Source organism: Pristiophorus japonicus, chromosome 2 (assembly GCF_044704955.1).
Source record: "Pristiophorus japonicus isolate sPriJap1 chromosome 2, sPriJap1.hap1, whole genome shotgun sequence".
NCBI classification, from domain to species: Eukaryota; Metazoa; Chordata; class Chondrichthyes; family Pristiophoridae; genus Pristiophorus; species Pristiophorus japonicus.
The window spans coordinates 86,617,452-86,639,056 of record NC_091978.1 but is presented as its reverse complement, the minus strand read 5'-3'; the positions used below and the strand labels follow the sequence as shown (position 1 = coordinate 86,639,056).

General features: G+C 48.6%; 1 protein-coding gene across 1 annotated transcript in view; it reads right to left on the bottom strand.

Annotated features, from left to right (window-relative positions):
- golph3a (golgi phosphoprotein 3a) overlaps nucleotides 1–21,605 on the bottom strand; it is a 117,311-nt gene that overhangs the window by 47,962 nt on the left and 47,744 nt on the right. The window contains exon 2 of the mRNA XM_070868341.1: nucleotides 9,331–9,462. Coding sequence (XP_070724442.1) covers nucleotides 9,331–9,462 — 132 coding nt within the window. The remainder of the gene's footprint in view (nucleotides 1–9,330; nucleotides 9,463–21,605) is intronic.

Sequence of the window (21,605 nt, the reverse complement as noted above, 5' to 3'; positions counted from 1 at the left end):
TTATCCAGGGGCAGACACAGAAGGAAGTAGGTTTGGGTGGGGGCAGGGGAATATGGGTGGATAGCAATACAAGGAAGTGGTCAGAGATGGCCTTATCTGCAATTGACACGGTGGAAAGAGCGAGGCCATGAGAGATGACAAGGTCAAGAGGGTGGCTGTGAATATGGGTTGGGGAGTTCATGTGGAGCGAGCGATTAAGGGAGGATAGGAGGGCAGTGAGCTCAGAGAAGAGAGATCATGAATTGAGACAGAGGTTAAAATCACCGAGGATGACAAGTCACTCGGTGCAAAGGCTGAGGGAGGAAAGCAGTGAAGATCTCTCGGTGATAACATTTTTATCGTACTTGGGAGGGTGGTAGAGAACGAAAATTTAAATGAGAGGTGAGAGGGGCGGAACAAGTTGCGATGATCAAAGGAGAAGAAAGTACCAGAGGAGTAGGGAGGACAGACTAAAGTGTGATTTGGTGGTGAGAGCCATACCTCAACCACGGTGGTCTGGGCGGGGCAAGTGGAGGATGGTATAGCAAGGCAGGGAGGCTTTGTTTAAGGGTAAGGTGTCATCGGCCCTCAGCCATATTTCCGTCAGGACCATGATGTCAATGCAATCATCCACGATAAGTTCATGGATGGAAAGCGCCTTGTTCGTAAGCGAACGGACATTCTGCAGAGCGATGCGGAGAGGGTCTGTGATGGCTGATCCACTGCCAGCATCCACAGGGTCAGTGCTTGGAGGGGTGAGTTGGACGGGGAGACTGGCAAGGTTAGTCCCTTCGCGGGCCAGCTAGACGGCAAGGTTGGTGAGAGAGTAAGATGGGACAGTTGGGGTTGCTACTCGTGAAGAGACAACGATGAGTGCCATGGTGGGCCCTTCAGAAGATGTCAAGAGAGGCATAGAGGGAAGTTGTAGGGCTATCCAAGAGGGAGACAAGCCTGGGACGGCTGCAGGAGAATAGGAAGATCGAAAAGTAATGAAGGGTTGGGGTAGGGATTTGGGAGGGCAGAGTATCCGAGAGAGGAGAGATAAAAGGTGGCATGAGGACAGGAGAGGCCAGTCAAGGAGCGAGAGAGAAAAAAGATAAAAGGGGGAGAAAGAAGTGGAAATAGAAGTGAATGGCTCTGATCTGGAGCGGCAGCCAAAATGCGCACGTAAATGGACACAGGGAAAAACTCAAGTTACATAAGCCTGGTTATGTAGCAATTATGTAGCAAGGGATGCATATTTCCTGGTAGTAACAGGGAATAGGTTGGTGACAATAGGAGGGAGTCCAGAGTTAAAGTCGGAGATCCCATGGAGGGAAAAAGTTAACAGATAGGATGGAGTCGGCATTGAGCATCGACGAACTGTTCTCCAAGTTCAGGGACAGATGTAGCAGGCGAAAGAAGTCCAGAAGCTATTTGAAGGGTAGAGAATTGAAGGATGGAGGTTATTGCCGTGGTAATGAGAATCGGTTGCGGTGCAGGAAGATGATGGTGAAGTTGACGCAAAGTTGGAGGTCACCGTCAATGAATCCTGACTGGCCATACCTGCCAATATACTAGTAAACCATATGGCACTACAGCTCATGGTCTACAGGACTGTAGTAATACCTGCCCTCCTGTATGGCTCAGAGACATGGACCATGTACAGTAGACACCTCAAGTCGCTGAAGAAATACCACCAACGATGCCTCCGCAAGATCCTACAAATCTCCTGGGAGGACAGACGCACCAACATCAGTGTCCTCGCTCAGGCCAACATCCTCAGCATTGAAGCACTGACCACACTTGATCAGCTCCGCTGGGCAGGCCACATTGTCCGCATGCCAGACACGAGTCTCCCAAAGCAAGCGCTCTACTCGGAACTCCTTCATGGCAAACGAGTCAAAGGTGAACAGAGGAAACGTTACAAGGACACCCTCAAAGCTTCCCTGATAAAGTGCAACATCCCCACTGACACCTGGGAGTCCCTGGCCAAAGACCGCCCCAAGTGGAGGAAGTGCATCCGGGAGGGCGCTGAGTGCCTCAAGTCTCATCACCGACTGCATGCAGAAGACAAGCGCAGGCAGCGGAAAGAACGTGCAGCAAACCTATCCCACCCTCCCTTACCCTCAACGGCTGCCTGTCCCACCTGTGGCAGGGACTGTGGCTCTCGGATGGACTGTTCAGCCATCTAAGGAGTCATTCTAAGAGTGGAAGCAAGTCTTCCTCGTTCCCGAGGGACTGCCTATGATGATGATGATGATGATGATAACACCATATACAGGCATTGTATCCTCACAGAAACCGGGTTAAATGCAGAAATGTGCCAACTGCCACTATGCCATCATGCAACCAAGTTGGGCACAGTCAGTGACAGTAATGGTCAGCTGTAGACTGAAGCCCGACTCCATCTCCTGCCCAGCAATTATCACATTTGGCAATGATGATATGGAATAGCAAACAGGAGCAACCCTCTTTCCAACCATTGCATGACAAATCATCTCCACTTCAGCAGCCAGAATGCTGAGCTGTTGTCATTTGCATGCAACTTCATGCCTACAATTGGATTTCCTTTCCTCTTTTCCCATTACGTCCTTGTCTATTGATAAGGCTGAGATACCTTTTGAGCTTTTTCAAACATGGTTAGAATTTTTGTCCCTATTCTGCCACTTCCTTGCAATTGCTTGCACACCTTTACATTTCACCTATATGCAATTTTCTAGTGTGCTCCCTGCATCTAGAGCTGTGAATAATTATACAAATGAACCACCCACAAAATTGAGTGCTATTATCACAAACATTTTGACAAGATTTGCACTCAGTCTCAGCCATTCAGGAGTGACATACCAGTAGGTAAAAATAAGCATCAGCATCTTCTAGGCAAGAGCACCTCTAAATAACTTATGGGGACCGAAATTGCCCCTTTCTACAAGGCCCATAGCCGCCTGAAAGCGGCAGCCACGGGACTCGATGAGGACTGGCCGCTGAGTCGCCGCGGAGGGGCTGCTATTTTGTATATTGCCCTCCTTTAGTTTTGGAGCAGTGTATGGGCCCACCCCGCCTGTTTTCCCGCCATGTCGTGCATGCGTCGACCCCTTACTGACCGGCGGTGACCCCCTTTTGGAAATTGCCCCACGGGAAATTACCCCGCGGGAGCAGCGTCGCCGCTGGTCGGGGCCACTGACAGCTTTTTCTGTTGGTACCCTTTTTGTGGCTGGGCAGCGCGGGTGTCTTTAAACAGGAGGTTGCGATGCCAATGACTCCATTTTATTTTTTTCCATCGGCCGACTGCCAGGTCGGGCCAACAATTATGCCTCTTGGGCGCCAAGCCACTGGCTTGGCCAAAACTGTCCCTGGTGGCCCAGTATTTGCCACTAAAGTGGCTGCAGAGTTCGCAGCGGCCCTCCCCTTTAACTGAAGGGGCAGGATGCTGTGACACATATGCGCAATGACGTCATCAGCGCGTCACTGATGACTTGGAGCGTTGGCCACTCCAACCCGACCGCACTTCCGCCCCTCTCCCGACACCAACACCGCTCCGACCGGAAACAAAATACAAAGACCCGAGTTTCACCGGATTGTCCGCCGTATGCTTTGGGGCGGACGGAACACTTGAAAAGCGGTATGTGCGACTCATTTCGGGCGGAGAGCAATTTCGGCCCCATGAACTCTTGAATTTTGAGGCAGCTCTACAGAAGTGGAGGAATGTCCTTCCAATTTTTTTTGTAAATCTTCAAATCATATTTGATTAGGAAAGTATCAGACTCAGCAACCTCTAATTCCTTCAGCTACTACATTGATGTAGTGGCAAAAACATTTGTATTTTAAGCTTCCCGTTTGTTTTTCTGCATGGGTCTCTTAAATTCATGTTTGGATACACCATCATCTTGAAAAGAACCTCATTTCTATTTTGAATGGTGGAAAAGACAAACCTCTTCAATTTAGAAACTGGATACCATTCTTAGTTTAATAGCTTAACCCTCTTAAGCCATCAAATGAGAACTATGGAAAAACTGCTTGAACAACAATTTCACTTATGCAAGGGAGAATTTTAGCACCTAATCTGTACTCAGCTCCATACAGCACAAAGGTGGGGAATATCATTTAATCCTCTCGGTTACATCAAGGTAGATTTAAGGGACAATGAACACAGAGGTATGAAAGAAAGAAATATATTTATATAGTGCTTTACAATGCTGTAAAAACACCTCGAGGTACTCCACACAATAAAAAATGATTTTGGGAGTAAACTAATGTGTTGTGTAGGCAAACTCAGCAGTCATTCCGCTGTCCTGAGGTGAATAACGAGTTAATAGTTTTTATGGTGGAACTGGTGAAGAAGGAATATTTGCTAGCAGACAGAGAACTCCCTATTTTTCTTTGAATAATACCATGGTATCTTGGACATCTATGCAAAAAGAGAACCTCAGTTTCAGATTAAGACTTCATCTCAAGGACAGACCTAAAGGCTGGCAGACAGTCTGACTCTGATATGCCGTGAAGGCACCTTGCACATGCCCAGTGTTGTGTATCTGTAAAGCATGCACTCCCATATTCCACCACCAGGGAGCGCATCCCCTGAAGTCCCAAGGGATCCCAGCATCCCTTGGGAGCACTGTATATAAGCCGGCCCCTAAGGTCTGTTCCTCACTCTGGAGTGGCTTAATAAAGACTGAGGTCACTGTTACTTTAACCTCCCTGTGTGCAGTCTCATCTGTGTTAAGATGCAGCAAACTGTGGGCATCCTGGAGAAGTTCTCGGAGAGTGATGACTGGGAAGCCTATGTCGAACGGTTAGACCAGTACTTTGTAGCCAACGAACTGGACGGAGAAGGAAGCGCTGCAAAAAGGAGAGCGGTCCTCCTCATGGTCTGCGGGGCACCGACCTATAGCCTCATGAAGAATCTTCTGGCTCCGGTGAAACCCACAGATAAGTCGTATGAGGAACTGTGTACACTGGTTCGGAAGCATCTTAACCCGAGGGAGAGCGTGCTGATGGCGAGGTATCGGTTTTATACGTACCAGCGATCTGAAGGTCAGGAAGTGGCGAGCTACGTCGCCAAGCTAAGGTGACTTGCAGGACAATGTGAGTTTGATGGCTACCTGGAGCAAATGCTCAGAGACTTTTTTGTATTGGGCACTGGCCACGAGACCATTTACGAAAACTTTTGACTGTAGAGACACCGACCCTCAGTAAGGCCATTGCGATAGCACAGGCGTTTATGTCCACCAGTGATAACACCAAACAAATCTCTCAGCACACAAGTGCTAGCAATGTTCATAAATTAACTGGAACTGTGTTTGCGAGCAGAAATGTACAGGGCAGAAACCAAGAGTCTGCAACTGCCAGCAGGCCTCAGGTGACCCAGATGACTCAGAGTCGGCAACAAAGGATGAATGCAAGACAATTCATACCTTGTTGGCGTTGTGGAGGCTTCCATTCAGCCTATTCATGCCGCTTCAAAGGGCATATTTGCAAGAGCTGTGGAACAATGGGGCACTTCCAATGAGCTTGCAGACGAGCTGCAAGCTCTGCAAAACCTGCTAACCACCACGTGGCAGAGGAAGATCGGTCCATAGTGGATCAAAGCAATTTCGAGCCTCAGAGAGAGAAGGCAGATGCTGAAGTACACAGGGGTGCACACATTTTCGACGAAATGTCCACCTATAATGCTAAACGTAAAATTGAATGGCTTACCTGTAGCCATGGAACTGGACACTGGCGCTAGACAATCCATCATGAGTAAAAAGATGTTTGAGAGATTGTGGTGTAAAAAGGCGTTCAGACCAGCCCTGAACCCCATCTACACGAAACTGAGAGCTTATCACTGTCCTGGGCAGCGCCATGGTCAAGGTCACCTACGAGGGCACGGTGCACGAACTGCTACTGTGGATTGTCCCGGGCAATGGCCCCACACTGCTTGGAAGGAGATGGCTGGGCAAAATCCGCTGGAACTGGGATGACATCCGAGCGCTATCACATGTCGATGAGGCCTCTTGTACCCAGGTTCTGAATGAATTTCCTTCCCTTTTTGAGCCAGACATTGGAAACTTTTCGAGGGCGAAGATGCAGATCCACTTGGTCCCAGAGGCACGACCCATTTACCACAAGGTGCGAGCGGTACCTCACATGATGAGGGAGAGAGTGGAAATCGAGCTGGACAGGCTGCAACGCGAGGGCATCATCTCCCCAGTGGAATTCAGCGAGTGGGCCAGCCCGATTGTTCCAATACTCAAAAGTGATGGCACGGTCAGGATTTGCAGCGATTATAAAGTAACTATTAATCGTTTCTCCCTACAGGACAAATATCCGCTAACTAAAGCAGACAACCTATTTGCGATGCTGGCAGGAGGCAAGACGTTCACCTAGCTCGACCTGACTTCGGCCTACATGACGCAGGAGCTGGAGGAGACTTCGAAGGGCTTCAGCTGCATCAACACGCACAAGAGACTATTCATCTACAACAGATGCCCGTTTGGAATTCGGTTGGCTGCAGCCATCTTCCAGAGAAACATGGAGAGTCTACTCAAGTCGATACCACGCACGGTGGTTTTTCAGGACGACATATTGGTCACGGGTCCTCCAGCGACTGGATCGCGTAGGGCTGCGGCTGAAGAGGTCGAAATGCGTCTTCATGGCAACAAAAGTGGAGTTTTTGGGGAAGAAGAGCACGGCGGACAGCATTCGGCCCACAGACACCAAGACAGAGGCTATCAGGAACGCGCCCAGGCCACAGAACGTCACGGAGCTGCGGTCATTCCTGGGACTCCTCAACTATTTTGGTAACTTCCTACCGGCGTTAAGCACCCTCTTCGAGCTCCGACATGTGTTATTGCGTAAAGGTGAGAACTGGGTGTGGGGAAAAAAACAAGTAATTGCTTTTGAGAAAGCCAGAAACATTTTATGCTCCAACAAGCTGCTTGTATTGTATAACCCGTGTAAAAGACTCGTGCTAGCATGTGATGCGTCGTCGTACGGAGACGGGTGTGTATTACAACAAGCTAACGTTGCGGGGAAGTTGCAACCTGTCACCTATGCTTCCAGGAGCTTGTCTAAGGCCGAGAGGGCCGACAGCATGATTGAGAAAGAGGCATTAGCGTGTGTGTTCGGGGTAAAGAAAATGCATCAGTACCTGTTTGGCCTCAAATTTGAGCTGGAAACCGATCACAAGCCCCTCATATCCCTGTTCGCTGAAAACAAGGGGGTAAATACTAATGCCTCAGCCTGCATACAAAGATGGGCACTCGCGCTATCAGCATATAACTATACCATCCGCTACAGGCCAGGCACCAAGAACTGTTCGGATGCTCTCAGTCGGCTACCATTGCCCACCACAGTGGTGGAAATGGCGCAGCCTGCAAACTTGTTGATGGTGGCGCAATCCGCAGACTTGTTGATGGTCATGGAAGGGTTTGAAAATGATATATCACCTGTCACAGCCCGCCAGATTAGGACTTGGACCAGCCAAGATCCTCTGCTGTCCCTAGTAAAAAACTGTACTGCATGGGAGCTGGGCCAATATCCCCGTTGAAATGCAAGAGCTAATCAAGCCGTTCCAGCGGCGTCAGGACGAGCTGTTGTGGGGTAAACACATAGTGCTACCCAAAAAGGGCAGGGAGATGTTCATCTCGGATCCCCACAGCACACACCCGGGTATAGTAATGATGAAAGCGATAGCCAGATCCCACGTGTGGTGGCCCGGTATTGACTCTGACTTAGAGTCCTGTGTACGGCAATGCAGCGTTTGTGCTCAGTTGAGCAACACGCCCAGAGAGGCACCACTAAGCTTGTGGTCCTGGCCCTCCAGACCATGGTCGAGGATCCATGTCAACTATGCGGGCCCGTTTCTCGGTAAAATATTCCTGGTGGTGGTGGATGCTTTTTCAAAATGGATTGAATGTGAAATAATGTCAGGAAGCACCGACATCGCCACCATTGAAAGCCTGAGGGCCATGTTTGCCACCCACGGCCTGCCCGACATACTGGTCAGTGGCAACGGGCCATGTTTCACCAGTGCCGAATTTAAAGAATTCATGACCCGCAATGGGATCAAACATGTCACCTCGGCCCCGTTTAAACCAGCCTCCAATGGGCAGGCAGAGCGGGCAGTACAAACAATCAAACAGAGCCTCAAACGAGACACAGAAAGCTCACTCCAAACCCGCCTGTCCCGAGTACTGCTCAGCTACCGCACGAGATCCCACTCGCTCACAGGGGTGCCCCCAACTGAGCTACTCATGATAAGGACACTTGAAACCAGACTCTCGCTGGTTCACCCCAACCTGCATGATCAGGTAGAGAGCAGGCGGCAGCAACAAAATGTAAACGATGGTCGCGCCACTGTGTCACGGGAAATTGATCTGAATGACCCTGTGTATATGCTAAACTATGGACATGGTCCCAAGTGGATCGTGGGCACGGCGATAGCTAAAGAAGGGAGTAGGGTGTTTGTAGTCAAACTAGACAATGGACAAATTTGCAGAAAGCACCTGGACCAAACGAGGCTGCGGTTCACAGACTGCTCTGAACAACTCACAGCAGACACCACCTTTTTCGAGCCCACAACACACACCCAAAGAATCAACGACACCACCCCGGACCAGGAAATCGAACCCATCACGCCCAACAGCCCAGCAAGGCCAGGCTCACCCAGCAGCCCTGCAGGGCCAACAACACGTCAGCCCAGCAAGGGCACAGCCAATACACCAGAACAGACATTTGTACTGAGGCTGTCCACCAGGGAAAGAAAGGCTCCCGACCGCCTCACCTTGTAAATAGTTTTCACTTTGACTTTGGGGGGGGCGGGGCGGGGAGTGATGTTGTGTATCTGTGAAGCATACACTCCCATGTTCCGCCACCAGGGAGCGCATCCCCTGAAGTCCCAAGGGATCCCAGCATAGAGACTGAGGTCACTGTTACTGTTACTTTAACCTCCCTGTGTGCAGTCTCATCTGTGTATAGGAACATAACACCCTCGATATACAGATACAGCAATGCGACTACTGCAATGCTGGTATGCTCATTGATATGTTGGTTTTATGAGATAAATGTAAATATATGGTATGCCTTTTTACTTAAAGATGGAATACTTAAGATTCAAGATGGACTCATTTTTTTCTAAATAGACTCTTGATTTTGTTAAGAGTACTATTCGTCCTTAAAAAAAGAAAATTCAAACTTAGCTTCAGGTAGATAGTAGCTACACAATAGAAATGGAACCAACACCTCTACATGTCATGAGGCTCAGACTGAAAAGATGCCTAGATCAAAATACTTTGTTGTTAAATATGCTAGAAACGTGTGCCTGCATGATTATTTCTCTTTGCAAAACAAACTCTACATAACTTACAATGCCACTACTACTGTTCTTACCTTCCTAGTTAGTAAACTTTTGCGTCTCATTCCAAAAGATTCCAGTTGCAAACGTCCTCTTAGAGCCAATTCAATCAGCATGCATCCACGCAACCCAGATGAGATGCAGTCATTCCAAAATGACGTGTAACCCTGTTGCACAAGCAAACGTTTTAAAGTTAGCTTTCGGTTAAGAAACTTAGTGTATATATATATATATATTTACATGTTCCACAGTGATATATATTGTTCCATATATCCACAAAACTGAAAATAAAATTCTGCCAGTTTTGAGGATATTAAACTTTAAACATGTATTCTCCAGTTCTGCAGTCACAAGCCAAGTAAAACAGGCTGCTTACACATAAATTCTCTGTGCCCCTCAGCATTTTAAAAACCTGGATCATGTACCTCCTCAGTGTTCTTTTTTCAAATGCAAATAAGTTCAGATCTGAAAATGTCTCCATACTAAATGAGAGCTCTGTATTTTGAAGGCATTTGATCAATAAACCCATTCATTTGTGACTACCAAAATTAATAATTTGCTTCTACTTGCACTCAAAATGGTCCCTTCTTCACTGTGCACTTATTTCATGTATATTGGAACAGGGAACATTACCATTTATCTATCTATTTATGTTGAAGTCTATCTGCAATTCGTTGGGTCAGAGCTCTTCATTGCCATTTATCCTGACCATGCAATGTGGTATCAGCAAATGTTAAATTACAAGTACTAATTATGAATAGGATGAACAGCATGGGGCCCAGGACAGATCTCTGCCAAACTAAACTCAATCACTATGTCCCAGGAACAGCCTTTATTTGTGCAGTCATTATGTGTGTACTTATTTCACAGCTGAATCGATTTCATGCAATTGGGATGACCCCTTAAAAAATGAAATGTGAATAATTATGCCTATGTCAGCAATTTTGGACTGATGCAACAGGATTTCAGATGAAAGTAGTATGAATTCACCTTCAGCTGGATTTGGATCTCATTTCTAAATGGTGTAGACAATCAGCCAAAAATGAATTTGAGCAAAATAATTAAAATCCATAAAAATAACAGGCTGACTAAATAACTCAACAGTGAGTTTTAAATACATTCCCCTGGGCTCCCTTCCCCCACAAAGCTGTTAGACTTCACTCTCTCCAATGTGCCAGATCACAGAAACCACCATTACTGCCAAACTCTGGCCCCCAGTGCTCCAAACAGTTGCAAGATGCCAGGAACTCCTTTCATTGCTTGCATTTCCAGTGCTCGCCGAGTTAGCTCACTCTCTCTAATGCTCTCAGATCCTAGGACCCCTCACAAATGTTCCCAGATCCTGCCCTAGTGTTTCCAAAGCCTTCCCTCCAATGTTGCCAGGATCCTTTTTCACTGCTGAGACTCCTCTCAAATTAATGCTAAATCCAGAGACTCCATCCCATTGGTGCTGGAAAAATGCTCCCCTTTCCCAATGCCCAAGGCCATCCCAAATGCTGATAAGTCAGTGGTGCTGGTAATATTACTTGGCATAACACATTTGTTCTTTAAAACCTCCAAATTAATGTTCGCAACACCGTGAGAAATCTGTTCGTATATAACTGCTTTTAGTCTTTTATATGAAAAATGTTGTGGACCAACCAGTGACACATTGCAGAAATCTGCACATACGATAGCTTCACATGCAAGTGAAAAATGTTGCAAGTGCATAAATGAACACTTTTAGTGCAGATATATTCATCAAGCCTCTACATAACTTGTGAAATTAGTCTTTTCTGACCATTTTATTAGGGGATCAAAAATCTACTGAGTGCTGATTTTAGCACACTAGATAAGATGTTCATTTATTTTTCCAAAGATTCAGAATTTCTTTCAAAACATCATAAGTCTGAATGGAGGGGCCTTTGACAGAAATATGCAAGTGATAAAAGTCCAACTGTTTACAAAAAAACACAGAACTAAGACGTTATCCTATTGCACTAAAATTCTGCTTAACTATAGCTCCTCCTACAAGAACAGAGAGCAGAATTTTGGCCAGCTTTAACAAACTGAGAAACATAGAAACATAGAAAATAGGTGCAGGAGTAGGCCATTCGGCCCTTCGAGCCTGCACCGCCATTCAATGAGTTCATGGCTGAACATGCAACTTCAGTACCCCATTTCTGCTTTCTCGCCATACCCCTTGATCCCCCTAATAGTAAGGACTACATCTAATTCCTTTTTGAATATATTTAGTGAATTGGCCTCAACAACTTTCTGTGGTAGAGAATTCCATAGGTTCACCACTCTCTGGGTGAAGAAGTTTCTCCTCATCTCGGTCCTAAATGGCTTACCCCTTATCCTTAGACTGTGACCCCTGGTTCTGGACTTCCCCAACATTGGGAACATTCTTCCTGCATCTAACCTGTCTAAACCCATCACAATTTTAAATGTTTCTATGAGATCCCCTCTCATTCTTCTGAACTCTAGTGAATACAAGCCCAGTTGATCCAGTCTTTCTTGATATGTCAGTCCCGCCATCCCGCGAATCAGCCTGGTGAACCTTCGCTGCATTCCCTCAATAGCAAGAATGTCCTTCCTCAAGTTATGAGACCAAAACGCTACACAATACTCCAGGTGTGGCCTCACCAAGGCCCTGTACAACTGTAGCAACACCTCCCTGCCCCTGTACTCAAATCCCCTTGCTATGAAGGCCAACATGCCATTTGCTTTCTTAACCGCCTGCTGTACCTGCATGCCAACCTTCAATGACTAATGTACCATGATACCCAGGTCTCGTTGCACCTCCCCTTTTCCTAATCTGTCACCATTCAGATAATAGTCTGTCTCTCTGTTTTTACCACCAAAGTGGATAACCTCACATTTATCCACATTATACTTCATCTGCCATGCATTTGCCCACTCACCTAACCTATCCAAGTCACTCTGCAGCCTCATAGCATCCTCCTTGCAGCTCACACTGCCACCCAACTTAGTGTCATCTGCAAATTTGGAGATACATTTAATCCCCTCGTCTAAATCATTAATGTACAATGTAAACAGCTGGGGCCCCAGCACAGAACCTTGTGGTACCCCACTAGTCACTGCCTGCATCACATTAAGATACCCAGCTTGACTCGAGGCTTTATCAATTGGATGTTAACTTGGAGCACCAGCTTTGTCCTGAATACCAAGTAGATATCTCTTGAACAATTAACATTTATCTTTGACGTCACCTCTGCAAAGTCTATTTTGTAGTTCAGCCAAAACCAACACACCATATTTAAATTTTTCTTGCAAATAGATGGCTTGAAGTAGGTAACAACCAAATTTGTAACCTGGCAGGTTTTTCCACTGGTTCTGCCCGGCTTCTGCAAATGTCACTAATTGACAACTTCAGCTGGCAATATAGTTGTCATTTGTATTACATGTTTCAGGCCATTTCAATATTGGCATAATGCTTCCATCTACTCGCCCTGAGGTATATTATGTTTATGAACCCCATTAAAATATTAACCAGAATCCTTCCCGATTACTGCTCACATTCCCTTGAGCATTCTAGAGTGGATACCAGTTAACTTGTCGACACTGATGGGTGGTTTTCCACGTTGGTGCTCTAATCCCATGTATATCAGGAAATTATACAATCCCTTTACCCCAGCCTGTGATTTTCCATCCATTAAAATTCATGGAAGGAAAAATCATTGACTTGGGTGTGCAATTCTCCAATATGCACCTCGAAAATTGCCCCTCAAATCTATTGAGTTTCTTCATAACACATCCTTTAATGATATGCATGTATGTCTCAAATCCCTGAGCCAAAAGGACTAGATCTGCAATAGTCAACTTGCATTTTTGTAACATCCCAACATATCTTCATCTTCCAGATCGAATCCCTTAAAGGATGTGTCTGGTCTCTTCTACAGACCAGCTTTCAGTAATTATAAGTAGATGATATTGTAGTGGCGGCACAAACACCGTATAAAAATTGTCAGGATAATATTCTATAGCTGGTCAGCTGATGGAGACAGATGGGCCTTTTGGACTTTAATTATTAAACTATAAACAAAAGATACTCTGTGATGCCCTTTGGCTGCCACAATGTAGATGAATACCACATATCCAACTGGTGATATTTAAGGTGGCTGTGAATTCAAGCCATTTAGATTAATATAGAGGCACTATGGATTAAGATTTAAAACTAATTTGGAGATTCCTTTGGTGGGCCACTAGTCAAAAAATGTCACATCACAATATAGTTGGGGCCAAAATTGTCACTTTTTTTTTAAGGCTCGTTAAAATGGAACGGGAAGGCCTCTCCAACCGGGGGCAGGCAGATAGTGTAACCCGTGTTTCCATCCCTTCGACCCGTTGTTGGCTGCACGGCAACGCCTTTTTCGCCCCGCGGGGGAAATCGCCCCACGGGAGCACAGCCGCCGCTGCTCAGTGCCCCTAACAGGTTCGCGCGGTGGGAAGCTGCCAGTGGCTGGGCGACACATCCATCCTTAAAGGGGAGGGCGCACCGCCACAGCCGCCATTTTGTTTTATTTGTTGGCCGAATCTGCAGTCGGCCAGACAATGGCGGCCACTGGTTTGGCCAGGCCACTAACAAGCAGCCAGCACCCCCTCTTGGGTGCCGGGCCAGCCTTCCCTAGTGGCCCAGTGGGTGCCAAGGAGGCCTCGCAGTGTCCCTCCCCTTTAAGTGAAGGGGAGGGATCTTGCTACACATCAGCGCTGCGCCGACGACACCACTTGCTTTCCGCCCCGGCTCTCTTCCGGCTCCAACACCGCCCCCGTTCATTTTTTGCAGTCAAAAGTGCCCAATTTCCCTCTATTCCCCGCCCCATCTGTACTGGCGGTAATTCGAATTATCCATCCCAAACAGGGCGAAGGGCAATTTTGGCCCCGTTATCTCTTACCCCCAACCCCCTTGTTTTTAAAAAAAGTGTTCTTCGAATGTGGGCACCGCTGGCAAGGCCAGCATTTATAGCCCATCCCTAATTGTCCTCAAGAAGGTGGCGGTGAGCCGCTGCAGTCAGTGTGGTGAAGGTACTCCCACAGTGCTGTTAGGGAGAGAGTTCCAGGATTTTGACCCAGCGACGACAAAGGAATGGCAATATATTTCCAAGTCAGGATGGTGTGTAACTTGGAGGGAAACTTGGAGGTGATGGAGTTCCCAAGCGCCTGCTGCCCTTGTCCTTCTAGATGGTAGAGGTTGTCGGTTTGGGAATTGCTGTCGAAGAAACCTTGGCGAGTTGCTGCAGTGCATCTTGTAGATGGTACACACTGCAGCCACAGTGGTGGTGGAGGATGTGAATGTTTAAGGTGGTGGATGGGGTTGCCAATCAAGCGGGCTGCTTTGTTCTAGATGGTGTCCAACTTCTTGAGTGTTGTTGGAGCTGCACTCATCCATGGAGAGTATTCCATTACACTCCTGACTTGTGCCTTGTAGATGGTAGAAAGGCTTTGCTGTGCCCTAACACGAGTCAACCGTGGAGTGCTAAGTATTGGCAGCTCAGCCAGCAGCTACTAAGAGACAATCTTGTGAAAACAAATTCTGTGATATATACATTTTAATAAATTGCCTTGTTACGCTCATCTCGAATGGTTCTTTTTTTGTGCATTTTGCGGAAAGACAGGGAATTTAATGGGTGTCATTTGACAGTCACTAGGGAATTAAAATAATATATGCAGAGTTAGATTAGATCAGTGGGTGTCAAACCTTTCTATGGGGAGGGCAATTTTCTGGAGATATTGACACATTCCTGGGGTAGTGGCTCTTAAGTTTTGAAAGACTGTTTTAGCTAACTAAAGGAATAGTGTTATTATTGCAAAAAGCTCTTTATATTACACACAATGATAAAAACAATAGGGGTAATTTTAACCTAAAATGGGTGGGTTTGAGTAGGGTGGGAAATTAAAATTTAAAAAATTTCAAATCCAAACCCAACTTGCCTCAAATCGACCCACTTCCGGGTTTAATAGAGGCAGGACTGGCAACCAATCTGCTAAATATTTTAACGAGGCTGCATGCCTAAGATTTTATCTCTGTTCCAGCTTTAACGCTGGCTGACCGTGCCTCAGGATACTCGGCAGCCGAAAGGAGGTGAGGACTGCTGGATGGAACAAGCAAGTATCTTTCCAGCACTGCTTCTGGGTCAGGTGGAGCAGGAGTGTTTCCCCCCTACCCCGTCCCACAAGCTATCCCCATCCTCGCCCCTCCCTGGCGCGCAATCGGGACCTTCTACGAACTTGCTGACCCCATTACCTACCTCTCTGGCCCCTTCAATGCCTCGGAGGCCCGACCTATGATCTGCCCAGGACCTCTCTACCAATGTTCCCCACCCCCGACAACACTTTCTCTCTGGGCCCTCCCCACCGATATCCCCACCCACCCCAACCCAACCCACAATCTCTCCCTCCCTTCCAAGGGATCTTGGGGCCGAAATTCAGTACCGTCAGAAAGCTGGTGGTGTTAAGGCCTTTTTTCCCTGATTAGCGTCGCAATGTTTGCGGCGGCCACTGGATCCAAATTCAGCTTTTTAACCACAAAAAAAGTGTTCCAGTCTTATTAGCCCTTCAAACCTGAAACTTTGCAGTCTTAATTGGAGTGTTAGTCCCACGGGATATTCACCTTTAGGGGTGATGTGGCAGCTGCCATTGCAGCACAGGCACGAGGGAATGAGCATATCGGTGCTGCTTTGGAGAGGATGGCCGCGGCTCTGCAAGAGTCGATGGAGCGTCTAAGTGCTGTCATATCTGGTGGCTTTCAGACTGTGGCTGCTCGCATGCATTCTCAGCTGGATGCCTCCCCCGGAAATCTCAGTGTTGCTTTCACGGCTGGGTCCACCACGAGCCACCTTCTGGTGTGGCGCCACAGCACCGACCTGAGCTCCCTCAGAATGGTGGTGGTGGTATTGTGCCACTCCTGGTGAGTTACTCAGGCTCCCCGGGCCAGGCTATGGATGATGCGCTCCCTCCGGCTCGCAGCATTCCTGGCCCCAGACCTGTCACTCCGCCAATGCCTCCACGCATGGCCTCGCCCGAACCAAGGCAGACTAAACCCACCCAGGAGGGTGTGGGCCAGTCTCCAACCTGCCCTTCCAGGCCCAAAGCTGCTCAAGGGCGTCCCAGAAGGACATCTGCAGCTTCCACACAGGGAAGACAGCAGCCTTCCCACACCCATGAGTCAGCCACACGGGAGACACTGAGGTTAAGTTGCAGGTTAGACACTCATAAGAGGGGTTATAAGGTGTGATCCTCACTCTGGAGTTAACAAATAAAGGACTAAGGTCACTACAGTTCAAGTACAATACATTGCTTCGTGGAGTCATTATTAGAGCATCTAAGGACATAACAATTGGCGACGAGATTACGGACCTTCATGCTAAAATGGCTACCCCTTGGTACGTTGCAGCAGTTCGCCGATGGTGATGATTGGGATGCCTTTGTGGAGAGGCTCGACCATTTCTTCACAGCAAACGACCTGGCAGGAGACTGGCTGATAAGCGCAGAGCTATCTTGCTAACCAGTTGTGGGCCCACCGTCTATGACCTCGTCAGGGACTTGCTGGCACCAGCGAAGACAACGACCAAGACGTACGAGGAGCTCGTAACCCTGATCCATGAGCAACTCAAGCCCAAGGAGAGCATCCACACAGCCAGACACCGGTTCTACACCTACCGATGGTCCGAAGGCCAGGAAATCGCAAAATATGCCACAGACCTCAGGAGCCTGGTGGCACCGTGCAAGTTCGGCACCCACCTCAATGTTACTGGAATTGGCCATGAGGGCCTTCTTCATAAGCTACTGTCTGCGGATACCACAGTCACACTGCAGAAGGCCATCTCTGTGAGCCAGGCATTCACGACCTCGACCTGCGGCTCTAGGCAGATGACTCACTCTCAGGACTCAAACCCGGCAGGTACTGTGCACAGAGTGGTGCCTTTTAGAGGCTGGACTGTGGAACGCGAACCCTCTCAGGGGAGAGAGAACAGGCCTCCGAGTCCCTTAACTCAGAGTCCGCCGAGGGGGGCTAATCAAGTAGCTCCATGCTGGCCTTGTGGAGGGAATCACAGGGCTCACCAGCGTCGCTTTAAAGACTATGTATGCAAGGGCTGCAGCACAAAGGGCCACCTCCAGCGAATGTGTAAGAGAAATATGACTCACTGTGTCGATGAAGAGTCTGCAGATGGCCATGAATCCAGCGCAGATTATGAAACGATAGGCAGAGAGGCAGCTCAGCCCCACGATGAGGTATAGCATGTTTACTTGCACCACCGAGTGTTCCCTGTTGAGGATGGAAATCAGGATAAGGTGGCGTTCCAGTCTTTATGGAAGTGGACACGGGGGCGAGCCAGTCAGTATTGAATCAAGAAGCCTTTGAGAGGCTATGGGACAATCAAGCTGAGTTGGTCCCGGTTCAGGCAAAGCTGCACACCTACACCAATGAACTTATCCCAGTCGTTGGTAGTGCAAATGTAAAGGCACTCCATGATGGCTCGGTGCACAAGTTACTTCTGTGGATTGTTGAAGGTGATGGACCAACGCTGCTCGAAAGAGGCTGGATGGAGAAAATCCATTGGAAGTGGGAAGACTTCACCCCTCCAGCGATCGACGTCCTCCGCATTCGGAGGCACAGCAAGCCCTCCGTTGAGGGTGGACCCGGCACCAGAGAGCAGACCAGCACAGAAGCCGAGGCACAGACTGCTCAGTACGACTGCGTGGAGATGATCAGCTGAGACGACCTGAACGCACCTTCCAGGCTCCAGTGGCAGGACTCCGGAGGAAGAAAATCGGATCCAAAGGCGACTTCCCAGCTTCAGTGGCAGAACCCGGGGAGAAGAAGATCACCACAGTCGACATCGTGGATGGAGGAAAGATGGCGTCCAAACCACGAGGTGAGGCGCTGATGGAGCAACACGTGACACCAAACAGAGAAGAGGATTGGGGTTAAAGAAAGCAAGGCTCTCTTAAAGGAGGCCTGCAACCTACTACAATTAAAGGGACAGTTCCACACACTCAAGCAATGTAATAGCAACTGTAAGTTAGAGATAAAGGGCCCAAGTTTCGGCATCTGGTGAAAACGGCGAACCTCTGCGACTTACGTGACCTGCCTGGGCTCGAAGGTGCGCCGGAATATTCTGCAGCAATTCTCCGGTCCTCCTGGACCATACTGTGGCGTGGCGTGGCGCAGCGGAGTCTCCCTGGGGAGGAGCCTGCCTGCAGGGGGGCGGGGCTAGGGATCATGCTGCCTTCTCAGTGCCGGCAGCATTGCGCAGGCGCGTTGGAGCATGTGCGCCTGCGCAATACCGGGGGGGAGCGTGGGTACCGGGAGGAGGGGGGACGTGGGTACCGGGAGGAGGGGGGACGTGGGTACCAGGAGGAGGGGGGACGTGGGTACCGGGGGTGGGGGAGGGGGCGTGGGTACCGAGGGGGGGGCGGGGCGTGGGTACCAAGGGGGGGGGGGGCGGCGTGGCAACTGGGGGGAGGGCACATGGCAACTGGGGGGGTGGGGGGGGGGGGGAGCGTCTCTGGCTGTGCCTGCACTAAACTTAACTCTAGGTAAGGTTTTTCAGAACTTACAAAAGTAGACACTTACTTCATCCTAAGTTAGTTTGTAGTAAGTTTTCACTGCCGAAACTTGCAAAACAGGCCGAAGTGGCTGGACACACCCCCTTTTGAAAAAAAAGTACCTTACCTAAAGCCAACCTAAACTAACTCACTAGAACTGGAGCAAACTAATATCTGAGAATTGCAATGTCTAACATACTCCAAACTAAACTAGTTGCTCCAAAAAACTAGGAGCAACTCCACCCGAAATTTGGGCCCAATATGTGTAACTGATGATCAGAATTGTGTACATGCAATAAGCAAGGAAAAGTCGCGCGATCATGTAAAATGTGTAATTGATGATCAGAATTGTGTACATGCAAGAGCATCCACAATAAGTAATGAAAAGTTGTGCAATGTAGGATTTGAACTGCATGCAGCCAATGCAGCGGGCAGACATCCATCGGGAGCACACATGTCCAGTGAGCTACCCAATGCTGTAGCCTGCATCCCTGGGACCAGAGTTATGCACCATGGAGTGTGGCCATTCAGAGAGTGGTTAACCTGTGGAATTCTCTACCGCAGAAAGTTGTTGAGGCCAGTTCGTTAGATATATTCAAAAGGGAGTTAGATGTGGCCCTTACGGCTAAAGGGATCAAGGGGTCTGGAGAGAAAGCAGGAAAGGGGTACTGAGGTGATGATCAGCCATGATCTTATTGAATGGTGGTGCAGGCTCAAAGGGCTGAATGACCTACTCCTGCACCTATTTTCTATGTTTCTAAGGACATAACATAAGGAAATGCATAAGAGTGGTAAATGATGTTTGTGTGTTATTTTTCTGCGCTGTTTATTGTTCTGGTAGCTGTTTGGAGTGATATTGATCATGTATTAAATCTTTATTTTTCGCACCTATATCTGGGCTGCTGTATAACGTGAGGTGAGCATCATCATCATCATCATAGACAGTCCCTCGTAGTCGAGGATGACTTGCTTCCACTCTATCAGTGAGTTCTCAGGTGACTGACGAGTCCAACATAGAAACATAGAAAATAGGTGCAGGAGCAGGCCATTCAGCCCTTCTAGCCTGCACCGCCATTCAATGAGTTCATGGCTGAACATGAAACTTCAGTACCCCCTTCCTGCTTTCTCGCCATAACCCATAACGCGGGACCTACAGTCTTTGTCACAGGTGAGGCAGACAGTGGTTGAAGGAAAGGGTGGGTGGAGAGCCTGGGTTGACGCACGCTCCTTCCGCTGTCAGCGCTTGGTTTCTGGCTGCTCTCGGCGACGAGACTAGAGGTGCTAAGTGCCCTCCCGGATGCTCTTCCTCCACTTTGGGCGGTCTTGGGCCAGGGATTCCCAGGTACACTTCATCAAGGAGGCTTTAAGGGTATCCTTGAAATGTTTCCTCTGCCCATCTAGGGCTCGTTTGCCGTGTCGAGGCTCCAAGAAGAACGCGTGCCTTGGCAGTCTTGTGTCGGGCTTGAGGACAATGTGGCCCACTCAGCGGAGCTGATCGAGCATAGTCAGTGCTTCATTGCTGAGGATGTTGGCCTGGGTGAGAACACGGACGTTGGTCCATCTGTCCTCCCAATGCATTTGCAGGATCTTGAGGAGGTAGCATTGGTGGTACTTCTCCAGTGCTTTGATGTGTCTGCTGTATATAGCCCTCATCTCCGAGCCATATAGGAGGGCTTGGTGCCAGATTTGAGGTCCTGGTCTGCAAACACTCTCTTCCTCAGACTGCGAAGGCGGTGTTGAACCTCGTCATCGATGTCTGCCCTTACTGACAGTAGGCTCCCGAGGAATGGAAAATGATCCACGTTGTCCAAGGCCTCACCGTGGCTTTTGATAACCAGGGGTGGGGGGGGCAGTGCTGTGTGGCAGAGTCAGGTTGGTAGAGGACCTTTGTCTTATGGATGTTTAGTGCAAAGCCCATGTTTTCATATGCCTCGGTGAAAGTGTTGACGATGGCTTGGAGTTTGGCCTCCGAGTGTGCGCAAACGCAAGCGTCTTCTGCGTACTATAGTTTGATGTCAGAGGATGGGACGAGCTTGGATCTAGTCTGGAGGCGGCGGAGGTTGAACAGATTCCCATTTGTTACCGCGTGGAATGCTGAGCTGGGGCCACATTTCCAATCTGAGCCCCTGGATTGAGATTTTTATTTTCTCTCTGTGAATCTTGGGCTCTCTATTTCTCTCTCTCTCGTTTTTTTTGCCCCTTTTCTCTTTCTCTATTCCTATTTCTCTCTCTCCTAATCAAATTTTCTCTTTGTTTCAATTCCCTTTCCTCAACTTCTATCTCTTTTGCCCCTTTCCCTCTCTGTCTTTCCCTCTCTCCCTCTCTTTCTTTCCCTCTCTCCCTCCCCTTGAGTGTGGATTCTGTGCTAAACTCCTCTGGTCCATTGAAGAGGCTCCTAGACTTGTTGCTGAGTAATACGAAGCTGGCTCCGGGATCTCGCCCCGTCCGGAGCTCAATGATCTCCCCCAAGATGCTCTCTTACTGGACTTCTCTGCTGCCGACGTCGAGCTAAACCAGCTCCGAAATCTCTGCCACTAAGCGGGGGCATCGTAAGTTCAAGGGCCGGCTTCTTAACCGTGAAAATGGGTCCGGGTCCGGGGCCGGGCGGCACAGCAGCGATGCGCGCTTTTACCGCGTCACTACTGCCGCAAGCCCCACACCGCCACCACCGCGATCGCGGCCCACAACGCTGCCAAACCTCCCGGGCCGAATCTATGTCGGGGTGGCCAGTTGAGCCCAAAGCAGCGGCCATTCAATT